Here is a 21,924-nt window from a genome sequence, read left to right as displayed (position 1 = left end):
GTGACATCTTTGTGTTAGTGGCTCAGAAACCATCACTCTACCATCTGAGATAGTGGTTTTTTTGTTTTCTGTTTTAGGGTGGTGAATGGTCACTGCTGAGCCCATTTAGGGAGAGTTTAGAGGGCCACATGCTTCTCCTCATATGGGAATGGTATAGCAGAATTATGTTAGTGATACAAGCTAAATGCACTTATTTGCAAACTTAAGACATATCAGTCAATACTTGAAAAAGAGCCATAGCATGATGAATACATTCACGACATGAACATGGGAGAGGATTATCAAGCTGGGGAGGAGAGCCTTAATTCGGTGACCTTGAAGATGTCTATGGACCCCTTCGTCTTGGTTCCTTAACTGTGACATTGGAAGCCTAGATTACAGGCTCCCTGGAAGTTGCCATAGTCTTTCATTCCATATCTAAAGCCCAGATCTGGAACACAGGGTAGAGATATATATTCATCTGAAGAAACTTGAACCTGTCTTAGATACGTGGGTCAGTGTGGATACAGAAGGAATGAAAGCCCAGTCCCTCTCCCGAGTGAACTTTTGTTGGGTCCCCTGATTTGGTAGGCAGAGGAGGGAGAGAGAAAGGCTGTGGTAAACCTGTGGAAGGCAGTCTGGGATACGGTTATATGCTCAATCTGTCCATGATACTTGGGGCAGAATGTGGGCGAGCACCAGGAGGCGTTGAGTGTGTGTGTGTGTGGGGGGGGGGGATGACATAGGAATGTCTCCAGAAGATAAGAAGATGTTCAGAGAGCGGAGAGTGATACATGCCACCCAAGAGATCCAAAAGGATCCTGGGTTTCTCCTGAGTCACCCTAATAGAAATGTAGCAAGGTAAATTAGATGTCAAGATGGGAGTTTCTGACCAGGGCGCTCACTGAATTGAGATGAAGACAGACCTCACTTTTTCTCCTGCCTCAGTTCAGAAAGTCTTAAGGATGCTTTGGGAGGGCCTGGTAGGAGGATAGTGAAATTGAGATCAGACTGACTATACAACAAAGCTCTGCCTCAAAAATAAATAAATATAGATGAATAGACATAAAAAAATTGGGGGGGGGGGTCAGGCAAACTCTGAAAGTGAAGGAAGGAGCTGAGGGGAGAGGGTGAGCCTTTCCCGTCACCCTCTGCCCCACACTCCACAGGGATGGAATATTGACAGAGCACACAGGCCTGGTCGTGTTTGTCAAATGAAACACAGTCGATTGCCGTGCTGACAGTGGCTTTCTTGTCTCTCACAGTGACACTTTCAGCTGCTCCTCCCTCCTACTTCAGAGGCTTCACATTAATTGCCCTCAAAGAGAATCGAGAGGGCGATAAGGAAGAAGATCACGCCGGCACCTTCCAGGTAAGACTCTGCTCACTATGTAGGCTGTTCCAGTGTCCTTTCCCCCTGCCCCGGCCAGGCAGGTAGAGACCAAATGAGCCTTAGCTATGGAGAGTAGTCTATGTGAAAGGAGAGATTAAGGCATCTTGTGTGGCTTTTCACGTGCTTCCTTGATGGTAGGCCAAGCGGGCCAGCGCCATTAGAAGGACCCCACAGTTGGTGGCAAAGGCTGCTGGGCCTGCCTGAGCAGGCTCGGTCACCCGGCAGGGTTTGTTTTACTTTGGCAGACCCAACTGCTGGGCTCTGGGCTCTCTGTACCTTGGCAGCAGGCAGTGCACCACGGGGAGTGTGCTCGGAAACTGGCTCAGGCTGGCTGTTTCCCCTGCGGTAGGCATCTTGTGATTGACTGGAGCAAGAGCTCGGGACAGCCAGGCTGGAGGGAGTTCAAAGCTCAGGAGAGGGGTGGTAAGGCGATGTGGAGACCGACTTTACGAGGAAAGATTACAAGGCTTACACCCGCGCTGCTTGGCTAAATGAGCAGACGAGGTTAGGAGGTGGCGGTCCTGGAAGAGAGGATCCAATCCGCGGTGCGTGTGACTGTGCAAAAGGCCGCAGCAAGACGAAAGTGGGTCAGGAGAAGAAGGGGAGCTCAGAGGCGAGGCCTTGCCATAAGCCATATTTCACTGTGGAATATTCTCCCAAGGGAAGTGGCAGGAGTGTCGACCCCTCTCTAGCAAGATGTCAGAACGCATCCCAGAAGCACTGGGGTGACCCTACTCTGACCATTTCTGGTATCCATTTCCCATTGTTCTGGAATTCATTTCTATCTGGAATTTGCAAACTCCGAAGAGGACATGGAAAAAAAACAACAACAAAAAAACAAAAAAACAGTAGAATGCTTACCCTCAGAGCCGGCTGCTGGGTTCCCTGGTGTAATGAAGACCCCGCCCCAAATATCTTGTTCATCAGTGTGTCTTCCAGTCACTTGGGATCAGTTTGTAACCGCAGGTTGAATCTTGTGACTTAAAATTCTTAACTTTTAGAAACATCCATTCTTTTGTGTGTGGATGAATCCATGTGTGTGCCATGACACGCATGTGGAGGTCAGAGGACAACTTTCGGCTCTCTCTCACCTTCCACCATCTGGGTTCTGGGAACTGACAAGTCTTCAGTCTTGGTAACAAGCATCCCTGTGACTAATCTTGCTGTCTCCCTCTCTCTCTCTCTCTCTCTCTTTTTTGAGTGGGGGGAGGGCACAGTCTTGCTCTTTGATCCTGGATGCCCTGGTCCTCATCCGGTTGGTATCAAAGTCATGGAAATCCTCTTGCTCCAGCACTCTGAGTGTTGGAATTACAGCAGGCACCATCATGCTCATCCGAAACGTTCTCTTCTATACATGGGAGCCAAGGCCTCTAGTGAAATTGCTGGCTCTACGCCCGTTTAGATGACCTTTTATGGAAAGGGACTCTTGGCAGACGTACCAAAGCATGACCCAATAATAATAATAATAATACCACCAACAGCGCATGCTCGCCAAGTGCTCCATGTCTGCTGGGCTCTGTGCTGACTGCGTTCTCTCATCTTAGCATGTCTTACCTTGGCTTGGGACCCTTTTGAGTTTCGTTATCTCTTCCCGATCATTTCTCGTTCTTCTCTCGGAGCTCTGACATTCTTTCTTGGTTAGCTGGCTATGGTGGTGGTACTCGCAGCATTATCTACACGTGGGAATTTATGGATGCAAACTCTCAGCCCACCGAGGCCGGATGCATCAGACTCCAGAGCAAGATCTACCCTCTGTTTTAACAAGCTGGTGAACCCTAGGTCGTGTGGATTGAGACATTGAGGAACCCCTGTCTCCCCTACCCCTCATAACAGGGACACGTCCATCCACTACTATCTATGTGTCGTTGTCTCCACCAGCCCCAGAGAGAACACTGGGTGAAAACATGAAACAGCCATGATGATAGTCATGGCTACAAGGCCGTGGTGCTCGGGAGTAAGACACCTTGGCAGTTCCAAGCAGTAACTGCCTTAATCCTCAGAGCAGCGTGATGAAATGAGCACTGTTGCTCGCTATATCCGGGAAAAGCATCCGGAGGTTCAGACAAAGTCAGTAGCTTCCCTAAAGCCATCCAGCTCTATGTGTCAAAGCTGGGAGTCAAATCCAGTCCTGGCTCCAGGTTTCCATAACCACGGCGCGGCAATTGGCGTATACTTGGTCAGGGCACAAAGGAGGCTCCACCCTGTGAGGTTTTTTCGTTTGTGTTTGTTTGTTTTGGTTATTTTTTTAATGACAGCAGTGTTGAGTACAGGGTGCCTGATGTTGTCTAATTCTACTTAATTCTTGTGCAACCTTCTGAGGTCAGGGTTGGTATTCCCATGTCTCACATGGTAAAACTGAACCTTTAAGGGATTAAGTCAAAGCAGGCCAACACCTCAAAGCTCCACATGCTGGACTAGAATTTTTTTTTTTTCTCATAATGACTGTCTTCACCCTTGCCTTACCTTTGAATCATTAAAATGCACATCCCACTCGGTTCTTCTGTTTTCTGAGGTTAGTAAACCACATCCCCAGCTCACCTCTCCTGCGCCTTCCCACTGTGGCAAGAACGCATTTGAAAGCTGTCATCTCTCATTGATCCATCCATCCATCCATCCATCCATCCATCCATCCATCCATCCATCCATTCCTTCACTCACTCACTCATTCACTCATTCACTCATTCATCCATCCATCCATCCATCCATCCATCCATCCATCCATCCATTCATTCCTTCACTCACTCACTCATTCACTCATCCATCCATCCATCCATCCATCCATCCATCCATTCATTCCTTCACTCACTCACTCATTCACTCATTCACTCATCCATCCATCCATCCATCCATCCATCCATCCATCCATTCATTCAGCATCACTTATTGGGTGCTTTTTGTGCCATGCACTGACTGAATTCAGCACTGGGCACAGCAGTAAGACAAACTGAGATTGTTCTGACCTGATGAAATTTGCTGAACCCTCCTTGCCATCATCCAGTTAAGTCAGCATCTGCATCTGACAGGTAGAATGGAGAGTCAGGTCGCCCACTAGAACAGGAATAGACAGGTTACAAACACCACTGCCGTTTTTGAAAATGGCACTTAAAGAGTAGCCAGGTATACATTTTCATCCCACACCTTCCCTCCCTGAAAACTCCAAGGACTCAATAACAACAAAATTTGGGCACACTGAGGCTTGAGAGAAGGCTCAGCAGGTAAGAGCACTTAATGCTCTTGCAGAGGACCCAGATTTGTGTATAGCACCTGCATGTAACTATCTGTACATGCAGCTATCTGTAACTATCTGTACAGCTATCTGTAACTCCAGTCCCAGGGGATCCAAGGCCTTCTGTGGGCACCAGGCACACATGTGGTGCACATACGCACATGCAGACAAAACACTCATGTGCATAAAAGAAAACAAAAATGTTAAACATTTGTGTAAATCTGGATAAAGATCACATACTTAGTGATCTTTGCTTTAATACTTTAAAAATATTCACTCATATGTGTGCGGAGGGGATGGGATAGTGTATTATGCCACCACAAACATGTTGAGGTCAGAGGTCAAGTTGCAGGTGTTAGTGTTCTCCTTCGACAGTCAGGCTGGGTGTTGAACCAGGCTTGGCAGGAAGCACTGTTATTACCTGCTGAGCCATCTTGCTGACCATGTCTTCCTGGTTCTAAAGAGATCTTAGATGGGCTGCTCTGCTTCTAGATGTCTGAGGACTTAGTGGAAAATACAGACTCACCCACCATGTGTGAAAAACAAGGAAGGTGATGGAGCCGCCTCAGGCTTAGTGGGGAGGAAAGGGGACAGCAAGGGTTACTGCTCTGCTGGCTCCTGCAGATGTCCCGGAGAAGGGGCGGGGTCCCTTCTGTGCTCCAGCAGTGGCTTCCAGGATGGAGGCATTAGCACATGAGGGCTTCTAGCTGCCAGGGTGGGAGAGACACTGGACCTTTTTCTGAGCTAACTGGGTGTACTCATGGTTAATTGCAAGTGACAAGGAGTTCAGAGACCGTACTGTCTGTACAAAAGTACTCACCAGTCTTCACAATTCAGCCCGCTAAAAACAAACTGCTTCCTGGTCCCAGGCCCAGAACACAGTCCAGCTCACTCTCTTGCCTCCAGCAGATCTCAGCTCCACATTTCCTTTTCCAAAGGAGCCGTGTCCTGAGCACCCCATTTAAACCTACGCTGCCCTGCCACCTTGACCTTGAGCCGGACTCTGTTTTTCCTCTGCACCTACTCTTTGTGCTTATTACCAATGACACACTACCTTGTCTGCTTCCCTTGTAGATAATGTGCATTATCTGCCTCCCATGAGATGAGGTTTTATTTATCTCCTTTGTGGCTGTATTCTCCACCCTCAGCAGATCTGCCCAGCGCAGGCTTGGACACTCACATATTTATTGACAGAACTCTAAGCATTCTGTTTGCACTGAAGTTCAAGATGCTAATCTATTACAGCAAAGTTTCATGCTTGGCTTAGGACTTGCGAGTGTCAGCTGGTCAGAAGCAATCTCATGGACATTTGCCTGAGATGAGCCCCAACTCCCTCAAACAAGAGTCTTCAATTCTGTATTCTTAAAACTCTTTCATGAGTGCGTCACTAATAATAAAAGTTTCTTAGCAATTAATGGGTTCTGAGCCATTTTAAAACCGCAAAAAAAGTTTGTTTTGGGTTTGGGGTTTTGGGTTTTTAGTTTTTTGAGACAGGGTTTCTCTGTGTAGCCTTGGCTGTCCTGGACTCACTTTGTAGACCAGGCTGGCCTCGAACTCACAGAGATCCGCCTGCCTCTGCCTCCCCAAATGCTGGGATTACAGGTATGTGCCAGTGCACCCTGCTCCAAAAGACATTTTGACACACTTTTCTAAAGCCAACATACTATTGCATACTTATTGTCAGGAGTCGCCCTTGTATGTAGAAGAAATTTTCTTCTCATTACATTAACTTTCCAAGTCTGATGGGAAGGGTGATATAAAATGCTGTCTCCGGGTCAGGTCTGGCTGTTGCACTGTGAACTCATAGCATCTGTGGCTACTTGCACACGAGCTGTTCAAGATTGGGCCTGTCAGTGTTCCATCACGAATGGGGGAGGAGCTTGGGACGTACTGTCTCCCACCATGGAGCCATTGGTAGTTCGTGGCTACAGGAGAGAGGGAGGCACGCTTTTCAGTGGTGTGACCATTGCTTAGTTGCCCATGCTCCAGTAAATGACCTATGCCCACTCAATTAATCAGTGGGTCTCTCTCTCTCATACATTGTGGTTATTCTCTCCTCCACACCCTCTCTTATTTACCTCCTATCACTATCATTCCCACTTGATTCCTCCTATTTTCTTTCCAAGATCCATGTTGTGTGTGTGTGTGTGTGTGTGTGTGTGTGTGCGCGTGCGCGCGTGCGTGCACTATACATTTAGCTCAACCACAGAAATTTGTGTAACCATTACTTTAGACTTTTTTTTTTCTTTTGAGCCTGATGGGAATCACCGGGAGTACACAACTGAAGACTATGACTCTCATTCTCCCTGAATCCGTCAGTAACAAGCAGCTAAGCAAAGAAGGGTCAGCCCTCCTGAATCTTGTCTCTATCCTGGCCATTTCTGGGCCGTTTTGTGCAGACCAGGGCAGGCATCCCCAGTCACTGTGAGTCTGTGCTTACAGTGGCTGTGTATTGCCCAGCAAATAGCGTTTCACTGCCCTCCTCCCTCTCTCCGGGTCTGCTCTGTCTTCTCCAGCAGTGTTCTCTGAGCCTTCAGGGTGTGGTATAAATGTCCTGTTTAGGCCTGAGCATGAAATCATTACTTACTCTCAGCATCTTAAGCAGACACAAGAGCCTCTGCATTCATTGCTGCACACTGGAAAGAGGCACCACACTGATGAGGGCTGTGAGTAGCCTCTGTCTATGCGTATCAACATAAATGCTTAGAAGACAGCTTGAGTTTATGTCAATTTAACTAAACAATAATGCTAACCTCTCCCTAGGGCTTGCAACCTCTCCTTCCATGGATTTGTAACCAGGTTTACAACATGAGGCATAGATTAAGGATATTATTGCTCTGGCAGAGGGCCTAAATTTGGTTCCCAGCACCTATGTCAGGAGGCTCACTTCTGCTTGTAACTCCAGCTCTGGGGCATCTGATGCTCTAGTCTGGCCTCTGAGAATACCCAATCAACATACCAATCAACAAACACACTCACACAGACATACACACAGGTTGATATTCATCCATAGAAACAAAATAAATCTTAAAAAAAAGTCATTTATAGAAAAATTGAAGGATAGAAAAAACCATAGGAAGATGATAACTTTTGAACTCTCTCTAGAGGAGAAACAGAAAGGTGCATATGAAGACCTTCCCTCACTCTATCTGAAGACCCATCGCATTTTAATGCTTCCCTGGATATTTCTGACAGGTCACAGTGAAGGTTTTTGTTATAAAAACACACACCAATGAGGGACTGAGGGCATTGCTAGGCCTGTCCCTTCCCTCCAGGAACTCAAGTGATGGAAATGCTTCTGTTGTGTTGGAATGCTGAACTGTCACAGGAGAAACTTCTAAAGTGCCGAGATTACAGATGTGTGCCACCGCGTCTGTCTCAGTCACTGATTTTTATCGACAACTTCTTCAGAGCTGAATCACTGGAAGTAGGGATCAAATTATGATTTGACAAAAGTCTCCATATCCACACTGGGGTTATGGCTATCTCTTTTCTATTTGTTTCCTACAGTACTTTAATTCTGGTCCTCGCTGCTGGAAGTTCCATGAGAATAGGAACAGTTGTTTTCTTCTAACACAGTGCGTTTGGTGCTGAGTTCAAGTCTTAGACACCTTCAGAGCTCAGCAAGTATTTGTCACATAACACAAATTAATCTTCTCTCAGATATCTTCTCGTGTGGTAGGCATTCCGTGCTACTTAGTTGGGTTTGGTTTTGTTTTGTTTTGTTTTTTGTCAACTTGACACAAAGTAAGGTCGTCTGAGGAAAGAAAAGTTCCATTAAGAAAATGTTTCCATCAGATTTGCCTGCAGGTAAGTCCACGGGGCATTTTCTTGTTTAATGATTGATGTGCAGGTGCCCAACCCACTGTGGACAGTGTCACCCCTGGGCAGGTGGTGATGGGTTATAGAAGAAAGGCTGCTGAAAATAAACCTGGAGAGCAAGCCAGTAAGCAGCACTCCTCCATGGCCTCTGTGTCAGTTCCTGCCTCCAGATTCCTGCCCTGAGTTCCCTTCTCATAGACTGTAAGTTGTTAGCTGGAAAAATTCTTTCCTTCTTAAACTGCTTCTGGTCATGATGTTTAACACAGTGTTGATCACCTTTCTATTGCTACGTTAAGACACCAGGACCAAGACAACTTATAGAAGAGTTTATTGAGGCTTACAGTTTCCCAGGGTGAGTCCATGATCATCATGGTGGAGCACGGCAGCAGGCAGGCATGACATTGGAGCAGTAGCTCAGAGCTTACATGGCGAGTCAACAACCACAAGGCACAGAGAGAGAGTAAACAGGGGATGGTGTGGGCTTCTGAAACCCCAAAGCCCACCCCAGTGACAAAACTCCTCAAATAAGGCCACACCTCCTAATCCCTCCCAAATAGTTCCACCAACTGGGGGAACTAAGCATGTGAACATACAAGCCCATGGGAGCCATTCTCATTCAAACCACCAAGTCACTAGGATACCCTCTTATCCCCATTTTCAGGCTAGGTAGTATTGAGACACTTAGAAGTCTGATCCAGGCATGGAACTGGAGAATGGCAGTGAGCAAGGATTCAACTGTCCTGGGTCTGTGTCTTTTCTCATTTCTGTTTTGTAGCTCTAATGTAGGAAAGACAGACAGAGATCAACAGCTTGCTTCCGTCAGTCCTTGCTGAGTTGTTCCAAGGACCACATCGGGTTTATGATTTTACATCTCTGCCATGTCACAAGTCTCAGTTCTTCAAAGTTGTAACTTTCATGTCATTTATGTCTCCTTTGAGGAGACCCACTGAGGGTCTCCATCTCGACCCCATATCTGGGCTCTCAAGGGCTCAGCATAGTCCTCTGTTCTAGCTCTCTACACACTGTGTTGTCCTGATGTACTAACTCTCCTTCACTTGCAAGGGTCGGTGCAGAGGCAGAGCTGGGCCATGGCCACCTCTCGGTTCCCATGGTCTCATCAAGGTCTGGCACACTGGCTGTTTGATAAGTGTTTTCCAAATGGACGGATGACTTCTGCTGGAACGTCTGGCCCTGCCCACATATTCACTGGCATGTGTTGGCCTCATACTTTTCTGCATGGGAAACAGCATTGTTTTCCACATCTATTTCTAAAGGTCTGGAAATCATTTGCAAGTTCATGATAAAATTGTTTGGTATTATAGAACTTTTATGGCCACAAGTTTTTTTGTTTTTTTTGTTGTTTTTTTTTTTTTGTGTGTGTGTGTGTATCTATTAAGTAGTTTCTAAAAATGCAGTATGCTGGGAGAGGGTCTAGCTCAGTGGCAGAGCATTGGCAGCTTGGGGGAGGCTCTGGGTAAACACTGTAGAACAAAACTGATATCTCTATATTCCAGATCTAACATTTGATGATGTCGGTCTTAATTTTATTTTTGCAAACACTTAAAACCACATTCGCTTATTTGCTTTGGAAGAGTTTAATTCAGAGTGAGTGGCTCATTCACATTCTCCAAAACCATTAACCTACTCTAAGATATTTTGGTTGTGTTTAAATATTATAATTATTTAATATTGCAAATTCTTATAAAGAAAACACACACCCTTACTTCGCTTCATTTATTTATGTCTTTGTGAAAAACAAATGAACCCAGACATATGTTAGGCTCCGAGGAGGTAGCCATGAGTGCAACAGACTAAGTCCCTGCCCTTAGGGACACCATATTGCAATATCTGAGTCACTGAGTAGAGAAGGGGTTTCTGGACCGCAGTTTTCAGGCTCTGACTGGGTTTCACTATTATTCTTCCTTCACCTTGTACCTGAACAGTCTGATGCACAGCTTCCATCCAGGGTTTTCAGAGCCTCTGCCATGTTTTCTTGTTTCCATTCCACCCTCCTTGATGCTTGAGTGTCTCCCTGACCCCTGGATGGTACCTGAGGTGCCGCTGTCATTCATGTTCAAGGCACTGGGATGTTGGACTGTGTGAAGTTCCCGTGTATCTCCTAGGTGCTTACTAAGGCAGATACAGAAAGTCCCATTCTTACGCAGTCTCCTACCTGGAACGAAGCTGAAGGTCCTAGTTTTGCCACGATGAACTGATCACTCAATATAGTCCAGCATTTTTCTAGATTTGGTGTCTTCTATCCAATCAGCCATTGACATCTGCTGCACAGTTGGCTTCCTTTCCCCTCTACTTGGAATGTTCTTGACACCCACAATCCTAGCTCCCTCATTTCTACAGGCCTCTGCTCCAGGGACAGGTGACCTTTGTTAACTATCCATATATATATATATATATATATATATAGATATAGATATAGATATAGATATAGATATAGATATAGATATAGATATATCCCAATCACTTGTTTTATTCTAGACACAGGATCTTATGTAGGCCAACTTGGCCTTAAATCTACTATGTTGCAACAGATGACCTTGAATTTTTTCTCTTCCAAAGTACAGGGATTATAGGCGTATGTTACAATGCCTGGTTCACGTGGTACAGGGGATCAAACCCTGAGCTTTGTGCATACCAGGCAAGCTCTCTTCCATCCAAACCGTACTGGATCTGTAGTCTGCCTTATTACTCTTAATGTCATTTTCCAGATTTCGGTCTCATTTGACTCAGCATTCCTTGACATTTCGTATGCATGCTGCTCATCAGCAGTTTCTCCTCCCAGCCGTGTGAACGTCACCAGGGTGTAGACACTGTTTTGTTCCGCAGTGTATCTTTTCGGTCTTTATAGCAGTGCTTGGCACACAGTAGGCAATAGACAGTTGTCAGTTTATTAGGTGTGCCTTTTTGAGGTCACCTAAAAGGGAAAAATGTAAACAATGAGATGAGTCCAATTCTATGGTACCCACTTTCCTCCCATTTCCTTCCCAGAATTATCTTATATGTACTGATATGAAGACACCACACACATGCACATGCGCACGCACACTTACTTTGCTTTTCTATTGCTGGGATAATGGTCAACATGGGGGAGAAAGGGCTTATTTGTCTTACCTGTCCTGACCACAGTACATCACTGAGGGAAGCCGAGGCAGGAACTCAAACAGAGCAGAAACCTGCACCACCTGCCAGGAGGCGGCACCATGCACAGTGGTCTGGGCCCCCACGTCAATAATTAATCAAGAAAATCCCTATAGACATGCCTACAGGCCTGTCTGATGGAGGGACTTCCCAGTTAAGGTTCCTCTTCCCAGATATGGTAGTTTGTGTCAGGTTGACAAAAAAACTAATCAGGACACACGTGTACGAACATACATAGATATGCACACACATACATATATGCATATGTGGGCACACACATACACACACCATCAGGGCTCTTTCCAAAGCAGTCAGTATATATATGTAATATCTTTTATGCCCTCGAGTAGAATTCACTTCACGACTTTAGTAGCAGTATCACTCACCATCCATTGACTATACAAACTTCAGCCATTTTATTTACTTTGCTGAGCTTCAGTTCTCTTGACTGGCTGTTTGGAATAATATTAAATCAAGGGGTTGTAAAGACACGATGAGGTTCTTAATACCATTATTTCATTACTACAGCCTTTTCTGCCCCAGAGGAGGGGTAGTTAGCCAGCTCCATCCTTTCTAGCCTTCTGACCTCACTTATGAGGAAGTTAAAAAGGCTGAAGGACACAGACCAGAGACTCCAGTACAATAACACAGGGAGATGGAATCCCAAGATTAGAGAGTATTTCCTCTTCCCAGCAGCATGAGGGCAATGGGTTATAGCTAAGAGAGTTGCAAGACACTAACACTATTTATGAAGGAACTTCTAGAAAAACCAAAGACATCAGACCACAATAATGACCCTTGAGGCTTCTGACTTCAAATACCACAGCAAACTTGAAACATGGCTGATTCTAGCCAGATAAGCCTGAGTGCCTCACGCAAAGATGTTTGTGTCAGTTCCCCTTACCCTATGTGCTCTGCCCAACTTTTGTCACAAAGTTGAAGGAGTGCTAACATGCAGAGGGACAAAGAGAAAGAAAGAGAAGGAGGGGGCAGAGGGAAAGAAAGGAGGAAGTTAGGAATGAAGGGAGGGAGGGGGGAAGAGGAGGGATAGAGGGGAGAAAGAAAGAGGGGGAGAGGGAGGCTACAGAGACTAGGATCAAGACTTTGACATGGCAGGCAGAGGCCTGGGAGTTAACAGACCGGGAATTTGAAGTGATTATGGGAATGGGGGGCTGGCGATGTGGCTTGGGCAGTAAAGTGCTGTCCCGCAGGCATGAGCTTAGATCCCCTGCACCCATGTAAAGATCAGAGATGTGCTGTGTGTCTGTCCATAAAAAAGGCAGAACCAGGTGGATCTCTGGAGTTTTCTGACAAGTCAGTCTGAATCAGTGAGCTCCGGGTTCAGTCAGAGATGCCATCTCAAAAATAGTAAGATGGAGAACAACTGAGGAAGGCATGTGATTGTGGAGATTGACCTCTGCCTACACACACACACACACACACACACACTATAATTGCCGTGCTAAATATCTGATGGGAAGAGTAGACATTATGCATGAACCCATGGAATGCAAGCAGAGAGCTCAAAACTGTAAGAAATAGTCAAAAGGCAATACTTGAAATCAGATTTGCATAAAGCCTTTGATGGGTTCACCAGTCTGTCCCTGACCTGGAAAGAGTCACTGAGGCTGGGGACACATCCAAACTGAAGCCCCCCCCCAAAAAAAAACAATGAAGACTAGGAAAAAAATAAGCAGAATATACAAGAAGTAGAGAAATTATAGAAGGCTCATTATTCACATAATGGGAATACCAAACAAAGAGAAAAAAGAGAAGAGAATAGTACATGAATAATAAAGTAAAAATTCTGCCCTGTATTTAGTTAGCTCATAATGGGTCATCAACAAATACTCCTGCTATCACAATCATCATCATCATCACTGTCACCACGATCAATTGACAGGCCACAAATGTAGGGAAGAAAGGAGGGCGTGGTGAAAGGCAATCCTCTAAAGAAAGCTTAGTATTGAGTGTTCTCTGTCCTTCCTTTCTTTCTTTTGCTTTTCTTTCTTCTCTCTCTCATCAGGTTCTCACTTTTCAGCCCAGGTTGGACCAAACTCTGCTTTTTATGCTTTAGTTTCCCTAATGTTAAGTTTTTAGAAACGTTGCTATCATGTTTGACTCTTGCTTCTTTCTTGGACTCAAAGCAAAGTGGTCAAAACACATAATAACTTGAGGAGAAGGGAAAGGAGAAAGAAGGTAGGGAAGAATTCAGTGCATGTTCTACACATGATTCCAAGGTTTTTTTGTTTTTTTTTGTTTTGTTTTAAATTTTTAGATTTATTATTTATACACTATATAGCCTGCTCACCTTCCTGCATGCCAGAAGAGGGTACCAGATCTCATTATAGATGGTTATGAGCCACCATGTGGTTGCTGGGAATTGAACCCAGTACCTTTGGAAGAACAGCCAGTGTTCTTAACCTCTGAGCCATCTCTCCAGCCCCGATTACAAGTTTTATAGTAATAATCGATATTCTCCATGTCTGCCAAGATTAAATAATAAGCAACCATGATTTTTCATGTTATATACTAGGCACTTCTTGAGTATCCTTCTCTAGGCTCCAACTCAGACAATTTGATTCTGTCTGTCCACTGAGTCAGGGCCGAGGACTCTGCATTTTTACAGTCATCCTGTGTGTTTCTGAGGTACCTCTCAGGATGCGCTTTAAACAATATAAACTCTCACCGTATTGGTCAGAGCCTGACCTGAAACCTCTTCGATGGGTGATTTTCAAGGAGGCCTCACCCAGCTGATCTGTACAGGGGAAGAGGCAGAGCTGAAGACAGAGGAGATGGGGAGGGAACAAGAGCACAGAGACAGTGGTGCAGGGTCTGAGGGGGAGATGGGCATCTTGAAAGGACTGGCTGACAAAAAGACCCAGGTTCGGACGCACAAAGTCTGGATGAGGGCCTGCCCTGAGACTGGACTTCTGCCTTTCCCCATCAGGTCTCAAGAACCTGGTTCAGAAGCTGAGTGAACAGGTGTGTGCTTTGCCCAGAGACCAGAAGCTGAGTGAACAGGCATGTGCTTTGCCCAGAGTTGTCTCTCAGAAGTTTTGTGCTACACGCTTGATCCCACTGTGCGAGTGCTGAGGTTATAGGACCTGTACAAGGTGCAAATAAGTAATTAGTGCAAATAATTAGGCCATGAGGAAGCATCCCCTCAGAGGGGACCAATGCTGACTTTGGAGAATGAGTTAGCCTTCATAATGTAAGTGAGGCTATCTCTTGGAGTTGGCCCCTGTGTGAAAGGCTAGACCTCATTCCATTTATCCATGTCGGGGTGCACCCCAAAGGGCCCTTACTAGAGATCAAACAGAAACTGAAAGGTATGATTGACCCTGTCCTCAGCCTTCAAGCCTGTGAGATAAGCAAACCTCTTTTCTTTGTGTAGTAACTATCCATAGATATTTTCTTATAACAGCCAAGACCAGGTACATCCAGCAAATCCAACCAAGGTGAAAGAGAAGCAGGACACTATTTAGAAAGATAGTCAAGGGTCCACGGTGACAGAGAAGTCAGTGCTTAAAATACTTATCATTTGAAAGAAGTCCTAGGACCCAGTTCTTCCAATCACTGCCTCCTTCGGAGCCAGTCTACCAGAGAGGTGTGACTCCACGTGTCTCCCTATGCCTTCATGGTCCATCCACCTTTCGAGTCCCATCAGCCTAGATTTAACCCTAGTGACAGCTAATATTGACTGTAAATTTGACAGGTTCTAGGATCACATAGGAAACAAACCTCTGGACATGTTTCAGAAGGAACTCCCAGACTGGGTTAACTGAGATGGGAAGACCCACCCTAAATGCAGGCAGCCCCGTCCACCGGCTGCCGCCAGTGTCCACCTCCCTCTCTCTGCCTTCTCACTGTGAATACAATGTGACCAGCCCCGTCAAGTTTCTGCTGCCATTGCTGATGACCTCACTGCATCATGATGGCCGTCCAGTGTCTACCCTTCACCTGGGAGCCAAAATAATTCCTTCCTTCCTCAACTTGCTTTCTGCCAGGTGTTTTGACATAATGGTGAGAAAAGGAATGAATGCAGCTCCATTACTCTCCTGGTAGGTCTTCAGTGGCCTCCCTGTTCCTTGTCTATTGACATATCTTCTCAGAGTCACAGTGAACTGACCGCTCCCTACATCCCTATTTATTATCTTCACGGGTCCCCCAGGTTCTGCTTATCTTTAAATCCTGCATCTGTGCCCCATGTGCCTCTCCCTCCTCCTTGCCCGATAGATCACAGTGATTTAAACCTGGTGCTATTGACGTGTGAAGTCATATGATTCTGTCGGTGGTGGCTGTGCTCTGCAATGCAGAATGAATGGTGGTATCCACTCCCACACTTCAATTGCTATGGCAGTCAAAATGTTCCCAGTTATTGTCAGTTGTCCCCTAGGGAACAGCTTTGTCCCCACCAAAACCCACTGCTCTGAATGTTGTGTTCCTTCAAGCTCAGTCCTGTGAGTCGCTGTTCTGCTTCCATCGGGCCAAGTTCTATCCTGCTCTGGGTTTGGGAACACAAACCCTGACTGTGACTAAGGGAGTAATAATTAGTCATTTCAGAGACACACTCTGAGTGAGAAAGCAAATTAATCTAATTTGGCACTTTTGGCGGGAAAAGAGAGAGAGAGTGGGGGACTTTTTGACAATTGTCCCCTCAAGTTCTCTGACTCACTGATGGATTTGCCATCGCTCTTGCCAGAAGTTCCATTAACTTGTTGCCTGGATATTGGTTGGGTCTTCCTGGATTGGATCCAGCTCATGTGCCACTCTGCTCAGGCCACAGTGCTACTCCGAAACACACTGCCTTTCAGGTGTCCAACTGGAGAGTCCTGTGTACTATCTAACTTCAATTGTACAGTCCTGGAGAGCAGCTCCGGGCTGTAGACATGCTAGGCAAATGCTCTACCTCAGAGGGACAGCCCCAGCCCTAAACAGCCTTCTCCAGAATCTCACTGCGCTTTACCTCAGGAAACAAGAGGGCAAGGGACAGCTCAGAAGTGCCCGAACACGACAGCAAGTTTTGGCACCTTTGTGAGTCCAGGCTCCATTTAACCTAAGAACACGCCATTGCTCTGCAGGCTCTACCATGCTCATTTCCAGAGTGCTTTAATCGTGGCAGCGTTTACTGAACACCTACTTATACCAATTGCTATATTTTAGTCCCTGTCTGCTTGAATCCCAATTTTCACAAGCAAATCGATGAGAAGGTTGTTGCGAATACTTTGCCGATGAGAGAATTGATTCAGAGAGGTTGTCTACTTGCCAAGCTCACACAGCAGTTATTCCCCCCATCATGAGAGGCGCTTTCTTTCCTTGAGTGATTTGTGGAGAGAAAGACACAGCCCGAGTCTGGTTGCAATGTATTTAGGAGATACTGGAACGTCAGACACAGTAACATAACGGTTCTTTTTGGTTTGTTGTGATATACGGTCTTGTTATAGAGCCCCGAACTTGCTTTAGATCCAGGCTGTCTCAAACTCTCTGTCCTCATGTCCCAGCTTCCTGACTGCTGGGATTGAAGGTGTGTGTTGCTACACCTAACAGAGCTGTTTCCTCTGAAGCTCCGGGATGATAATCAAACAGTCCGTGCTAGGGAGAAGTTCTGGGTGAGGGACACAGGCCTGCATGCCTTTCCCCGTTCAAGCCTTCCCCTAGATCCTGGCTCTTCGCTTTCCAGCCAAACCAATAGAAGAGACTCAGCCAGGGACTAGAGACTGTGCCGTGGCCCCTTAGAAGGAAGCGGGCTGGCAGAAATGTGGGAAGCCATGTGTGAGAACTGGAGGGAGGGTTGCGCAGAGCAAGAAGGGACCCGGCAGTGTACTAAGGACTCAAAAAGCCCATTGTTTCCACGGGAGTATGCCGGGAGTCAGAACCAACCTCCCATGATAGGCACACGGCATGTAGGATGCCCACCCCAACAAGAGTTATTACATCATCGACGTGCCTGACACGCAGTGGCATCTGGGAGTCAAGAACTCTGGCATCTTGGGTCTCGTAGGTCAGTCTGTTCAAACGGTGAGGATTAGCTTTGCTGGGAGGCTGAGGCTGTGTGGTGCCATTCTGTGTGGACTCTGAGTGGCAGGTGTGTCTCCTTCACGTTCTGTCTTTGGGAGCACATGGGGAACCATCCACCGCGTGTCTCGTCATGACCCGAGGAACACAACACATAGCGAGCCCCTGACTTGCTTTGTCTCACACAGATTTGTGACTTTGGTCATTTGAAGTGGGCTTTTAAAGTACTTGTCTGCTTATCATAATGTGTTATTAGTGTACATTAATTATATATAATAGTGGATTTCAATATGACATTTTCACACATGTTTGTAATGACTTGTGATCGCATTAACCCCTTTTCCCTCTTCCTTCTCCCTCCCTGTCCCATTGACCCTCTTCTTCCTCTCAACTAGCTTCTACTTTCATGTCTCTTTTTTTCTTTGTTGTTTTGTTATCTAGGAAGCTTCATTAGGGTCCCACTCCCAACCTCCCTCCCTCATCTCCTCCTATGCCCCTCCCCAGTCCACTGTTATGGGAGGTTCTCCTCCCCTTCCATCTGACCCTAGCCTATCAGGTCTCATCAGGAAGGCTGCATTGTCTTCCTCTGTGGCCTGGTAAGGTTACTTCACTGTCGGGGAGGTGATCAAAGAGCTCATGTACAGGAGTATGGATGCCTTCCAGTGGTTACAGCATTGATAAAGAGTCTCTCCCTCCCAACCATTCACTTTTATAAATCTTCAGGGAGAGGTAGGGGCCCTCTGAGCCCGTTCTTCCAGGACAGAATGCTGAGGGACAGAGCTTATGCATGTCATCACAGCTGCTAATGAGTTCAAAAGTGAAATGTCCACATCCTTCCTAGAAGCCCGTGTCTCATGCTGCTTCCCTCTCCATTACTCTAGCTGTTAAAACAGTAAATGCACATTATAAAAGAACAAAGACATTTATGAAATTTTGATCTGTCACTCTATGGATGCTGCTTCTAATGGTCATGGAGACTTTTTGTTTGGTTTGGTTTTTAGATCACTTGCTATTGCAAACACCACTCTAGGCAGGCACTCTGCCAACCGAGCTTCATCCCAGCCCCTTTAGATGTTTTCTTAGGGACATTTATTTATTGTACATAGTGATGAGTTCACAAAGGCATTTCATTGGCACATAGCTCATGTGCTTTGCCTGGATTCACCTTCCCATACCCCGCCCCCGCCTTCCCTCCTTCTCACTCCTGCTACTCTTCTGTACTCTTCTGGACCAGTCTCAGTCCCTTCCCACTGGCATAACAAAATAGCGTTATGTGTCCTGAATGGACAGCTTCAGCATCAGGTGAGCACTTGATGCATGTGACATCACTAGGTGATGTAATCTTAAAGGATCACCATGGCATATGAGGTCTGCTGTTGACTGAACAGTGGAGAGACGGTATATGGCTGTTGAACAGGCTGCTGGGTGGAGTCTTTCAAAGGAAATCTTTGATAGGCTCCCGTCCTGTTGCCTCTCTTCCACCACTTCCAGTGTCTATCTTGTTTGCCCTACTGATGGAAAATTTAGCTCTTTGTAGAGTCCTCCTACAACAGCTTTGCTCTCCCATATATGGAGCTGGGAAGCCTGAGACTTAGGTGCCAGCAGATTCAGTGTCTGCTGAGAATGGCATTCTCCTTCCAAGATGGTTCCTTACCGCTGTGTTTTCAGAGAGGAAGGGCAGACAGGGTTAACGAACACCCTTGAAGCCGTTTTTATGTGTGTTAGTTCCAGACATCAGGGCTTCACCTCTGTGACTTCCACTCCTAAAGGGCCCAGCATTTAATGCTACTACACTGGTGTTTACTTGACACATTGATTCTGAGCTCAAATACTGCAACCAATGCTTTCTTACATTTTAGAGTCATGATTAAGCCGGTTACCCGGAAGTGAATTTGCCGCATGAAGGGTTATGAGCGTGCTTAAGATTTTTGATAATTTGTAAATTGATATTTCAAAGACTTGGTTGATGGACACTTGTAACTGGATAAAAGTATGCTCAGTAATAAAAGCTTGGTTTTTATTGTCACAGAACAAAAGACAGTTGGAAATATCCCAGTGTCTCCGCACTGGCAGCCTCCTTTATTAGGATCAAAACACTATCTATGTGACCTGTAGTCTTAGGGCCAGCTCTCTGGCACTGTCCACGTTCTAGGTCCCCTTGGTTTCAACTGTCTACGTCCATGCAGCCAGGATTCCACAGGAGATCCTGAAGCATCACTGAGCACTGCCTCTTTACTCCCCAAGACCAAGTCCTTTAGTTTGGGAACCTTTCTATATTCGATTAGAAGGAAGAGAAAAGATGGAGGCTCCAGGACTGTATCCTGTGCGCCTGGACACTGCTGGTCATGGGTCAGGCCTTCTTTTTCCTTGGTGGATGTCATAGCGCGATCTCATCTCCATGGGAACACTGCCGACCGTAAGCACTCTCACGCCCTCTCATTTATGCAATCCGCTTAACCCAAGCGCCAGGAGTTTAAGCAGGGCGACTGCGTTCAGTCTGTGCATTTGCACTTGAACAAGCTGTGAGGGCACTGAACTGGCGAAAATGCTGGATGTGGCAGATAGAGATGGTGGTGTGAGCCATACCTCAGTAGGAGGGCAGGTGAACCGAGCTTTACATCAGCACAGTGGTCCCGGACAGTCCTGGCGCCAGTTTTGCTCTCTCTGAATTTGATTCCCGGTCAGCTGTACACACCTTTCGTCTATTGCTAATGAGCACGTTAAGGCAAGTGCACAGTAGGGTTTTTTTTTTTATTTTCCTAATACATTTTCATGCTACCATCAATAAAGAAATATATATCCAACCTTGTTCAAACAGAATTTAAGATAACTCATTCCTGGTTTAATCTAAAATTAACACTCATAAAGTAGAACTTTAAAATGATCATTCTAAGAAGGCTCCAGGGTCTTAAATTGGAGGAGTTAAGAAGCTTGGGAAGTTGTAATCAGTAAAGAAAATATTACAAGTCATTTTTCAAGCCCAACCTAAACAAACGGCTGGGTTTGTTAGAACTCGTTGGGAGTTCCCAAAATAATGTCGTTAAAAGTCATTAAAAAAATTAAAGCTGTTGAGTTCCTCCCAAATAGTGAGAGAACCATAGCTTTCTTTTAGCTAACCAATTTATTAATTTTTATATTTTTATTATTTAAAACAATTTTAAAATTTAAATATAGCCTGGCAAGACTGCCCTATCAGGAGGAGGTGATCAAAGAGCAGGCAACCAAGTTCATGTCAGAGACTGTCTCTTCTCCCCTTACTAGGGAACCCTCATGGAGACTGAGCTGCCCATGGCTACATCTGAGCAGGGGGCCTAGGTCCTCTCCATTCATGCTCCTTGGTTGGCGCATCAGTCTCTTGAGGCCCCCCCTGGTCCCAGATTTTTGGCTTTGTTGGTCTTTTTGTGGAGCTCCTGTCTCCTCCAGGTCCTTCTATCCCCACCCCCCAGCGCACCTTCTTCCTGCTCTCTGCCCAAAGTTTGGCTGTGAGTCTCTGCATCTGCTTTGATCCCCTGCTGGGTGAAGTCTTTCAAAGGACATCTTTGGTAGGCTCCCCTCCTGTCGCCTCTCTTCCACCACTTCCGGTGTCTATCCTGTTTGCCCTTCTGATGGAAAATTTAGCACTTTGTAGGGTCCTCCTTGTTACTTAGCTTTTTTAGGTCTGTGGACTTCAATATAGTTATCCTGTATTATCCTGGCTAATATCTCCTTATAAGTGAGAATATACCTTGCTGTGTGTTTCTGCTTCTGAGCTACCTCGCTCATCTTTTCAAGTTCCACCCGTTTGCCTGCAAATTTCATGATTTCCTTGTTTTTAATAGCTGAGTAGTATTCCATTGTGTAAATGTACCATAATTTCTATATCCATTCTTCTTTTAAGACTTGATAGTCTAAGGTCAGCTGGTACGGGAGGTGGACTCCCCCTTTCAGTGGACTAGGGGAGGGTGATGGGGAAAGAAGGAGGGAGGGTGGGACCAGGAGGAGATGAGGGAGGGGGCCACAATTGGTATATAAAGTGAATAAATAGTGAAAAATATAATTACCTAATTTAAAAAGTTAAAAATAAATTTTAAATATATTTTGATCATTTTCTTCCTCTCCCCAAGTACTTCCAGATCCTCTTTCCCATACTCTCATCTTTCTCAAAAATAACTCAGATCCAACAACAAAAAATCACAAACCTAGAAAACAAATTACAACCCCCAAGCCCTACCAAACTGTAACCAAATAAAAGCACACACACATAAAAACCATGGAGTCCATTATATGTTGGTCAGCTACTCCTGAACGTGAGGACTTCCTTGAAGTGGATGATATATGCAGTGTCACTTCA

At 45.7% G+C, this 21,924-nt stretch overlaps 1 protein-coding gene across 1 annotated transcript in view; it reads left to right on the top strand.

Moving 5' to 3' along the window:
- The window catches only part of Spon1 (spondin 1), a 273,526-nt gene that overhangs the window by 18,316 nt on the left and 233,286 nt on the right, over positions 1-21,924 (top strand). Inside the window, exon 2 of the mRNA XM_021649602.2 lies at positions 1,245-1,351. Within this exon, the coding sequence (XP_021505277.1) occupies positions 1,245-1,351 (107 nt within the window). The remainder of the gene's footprint in view (positions 1-1,244; positions 1,352-21,924) is intronic.

This window comes from Meriones unguiculatus, chromosome 14, assembly GCF_030254825.1.
Source record: "Meriones unguiculatus strain TT.TT164.6M chromosome 14, Bangor_MerUng_6.1, whole genome shotgun sequence".
In the NCBI taxonomy this organism is placed as follows: Eukaryota; Metazoa; Chordata; class Mammalia; order Rodentia; family Muridae; genus Meriones; species Meriones unguiculatus.
Note: the sequence above shows the minus strand (reverse complement) of the source record. Positions and strands in the feature narration are given on the sequence as shown.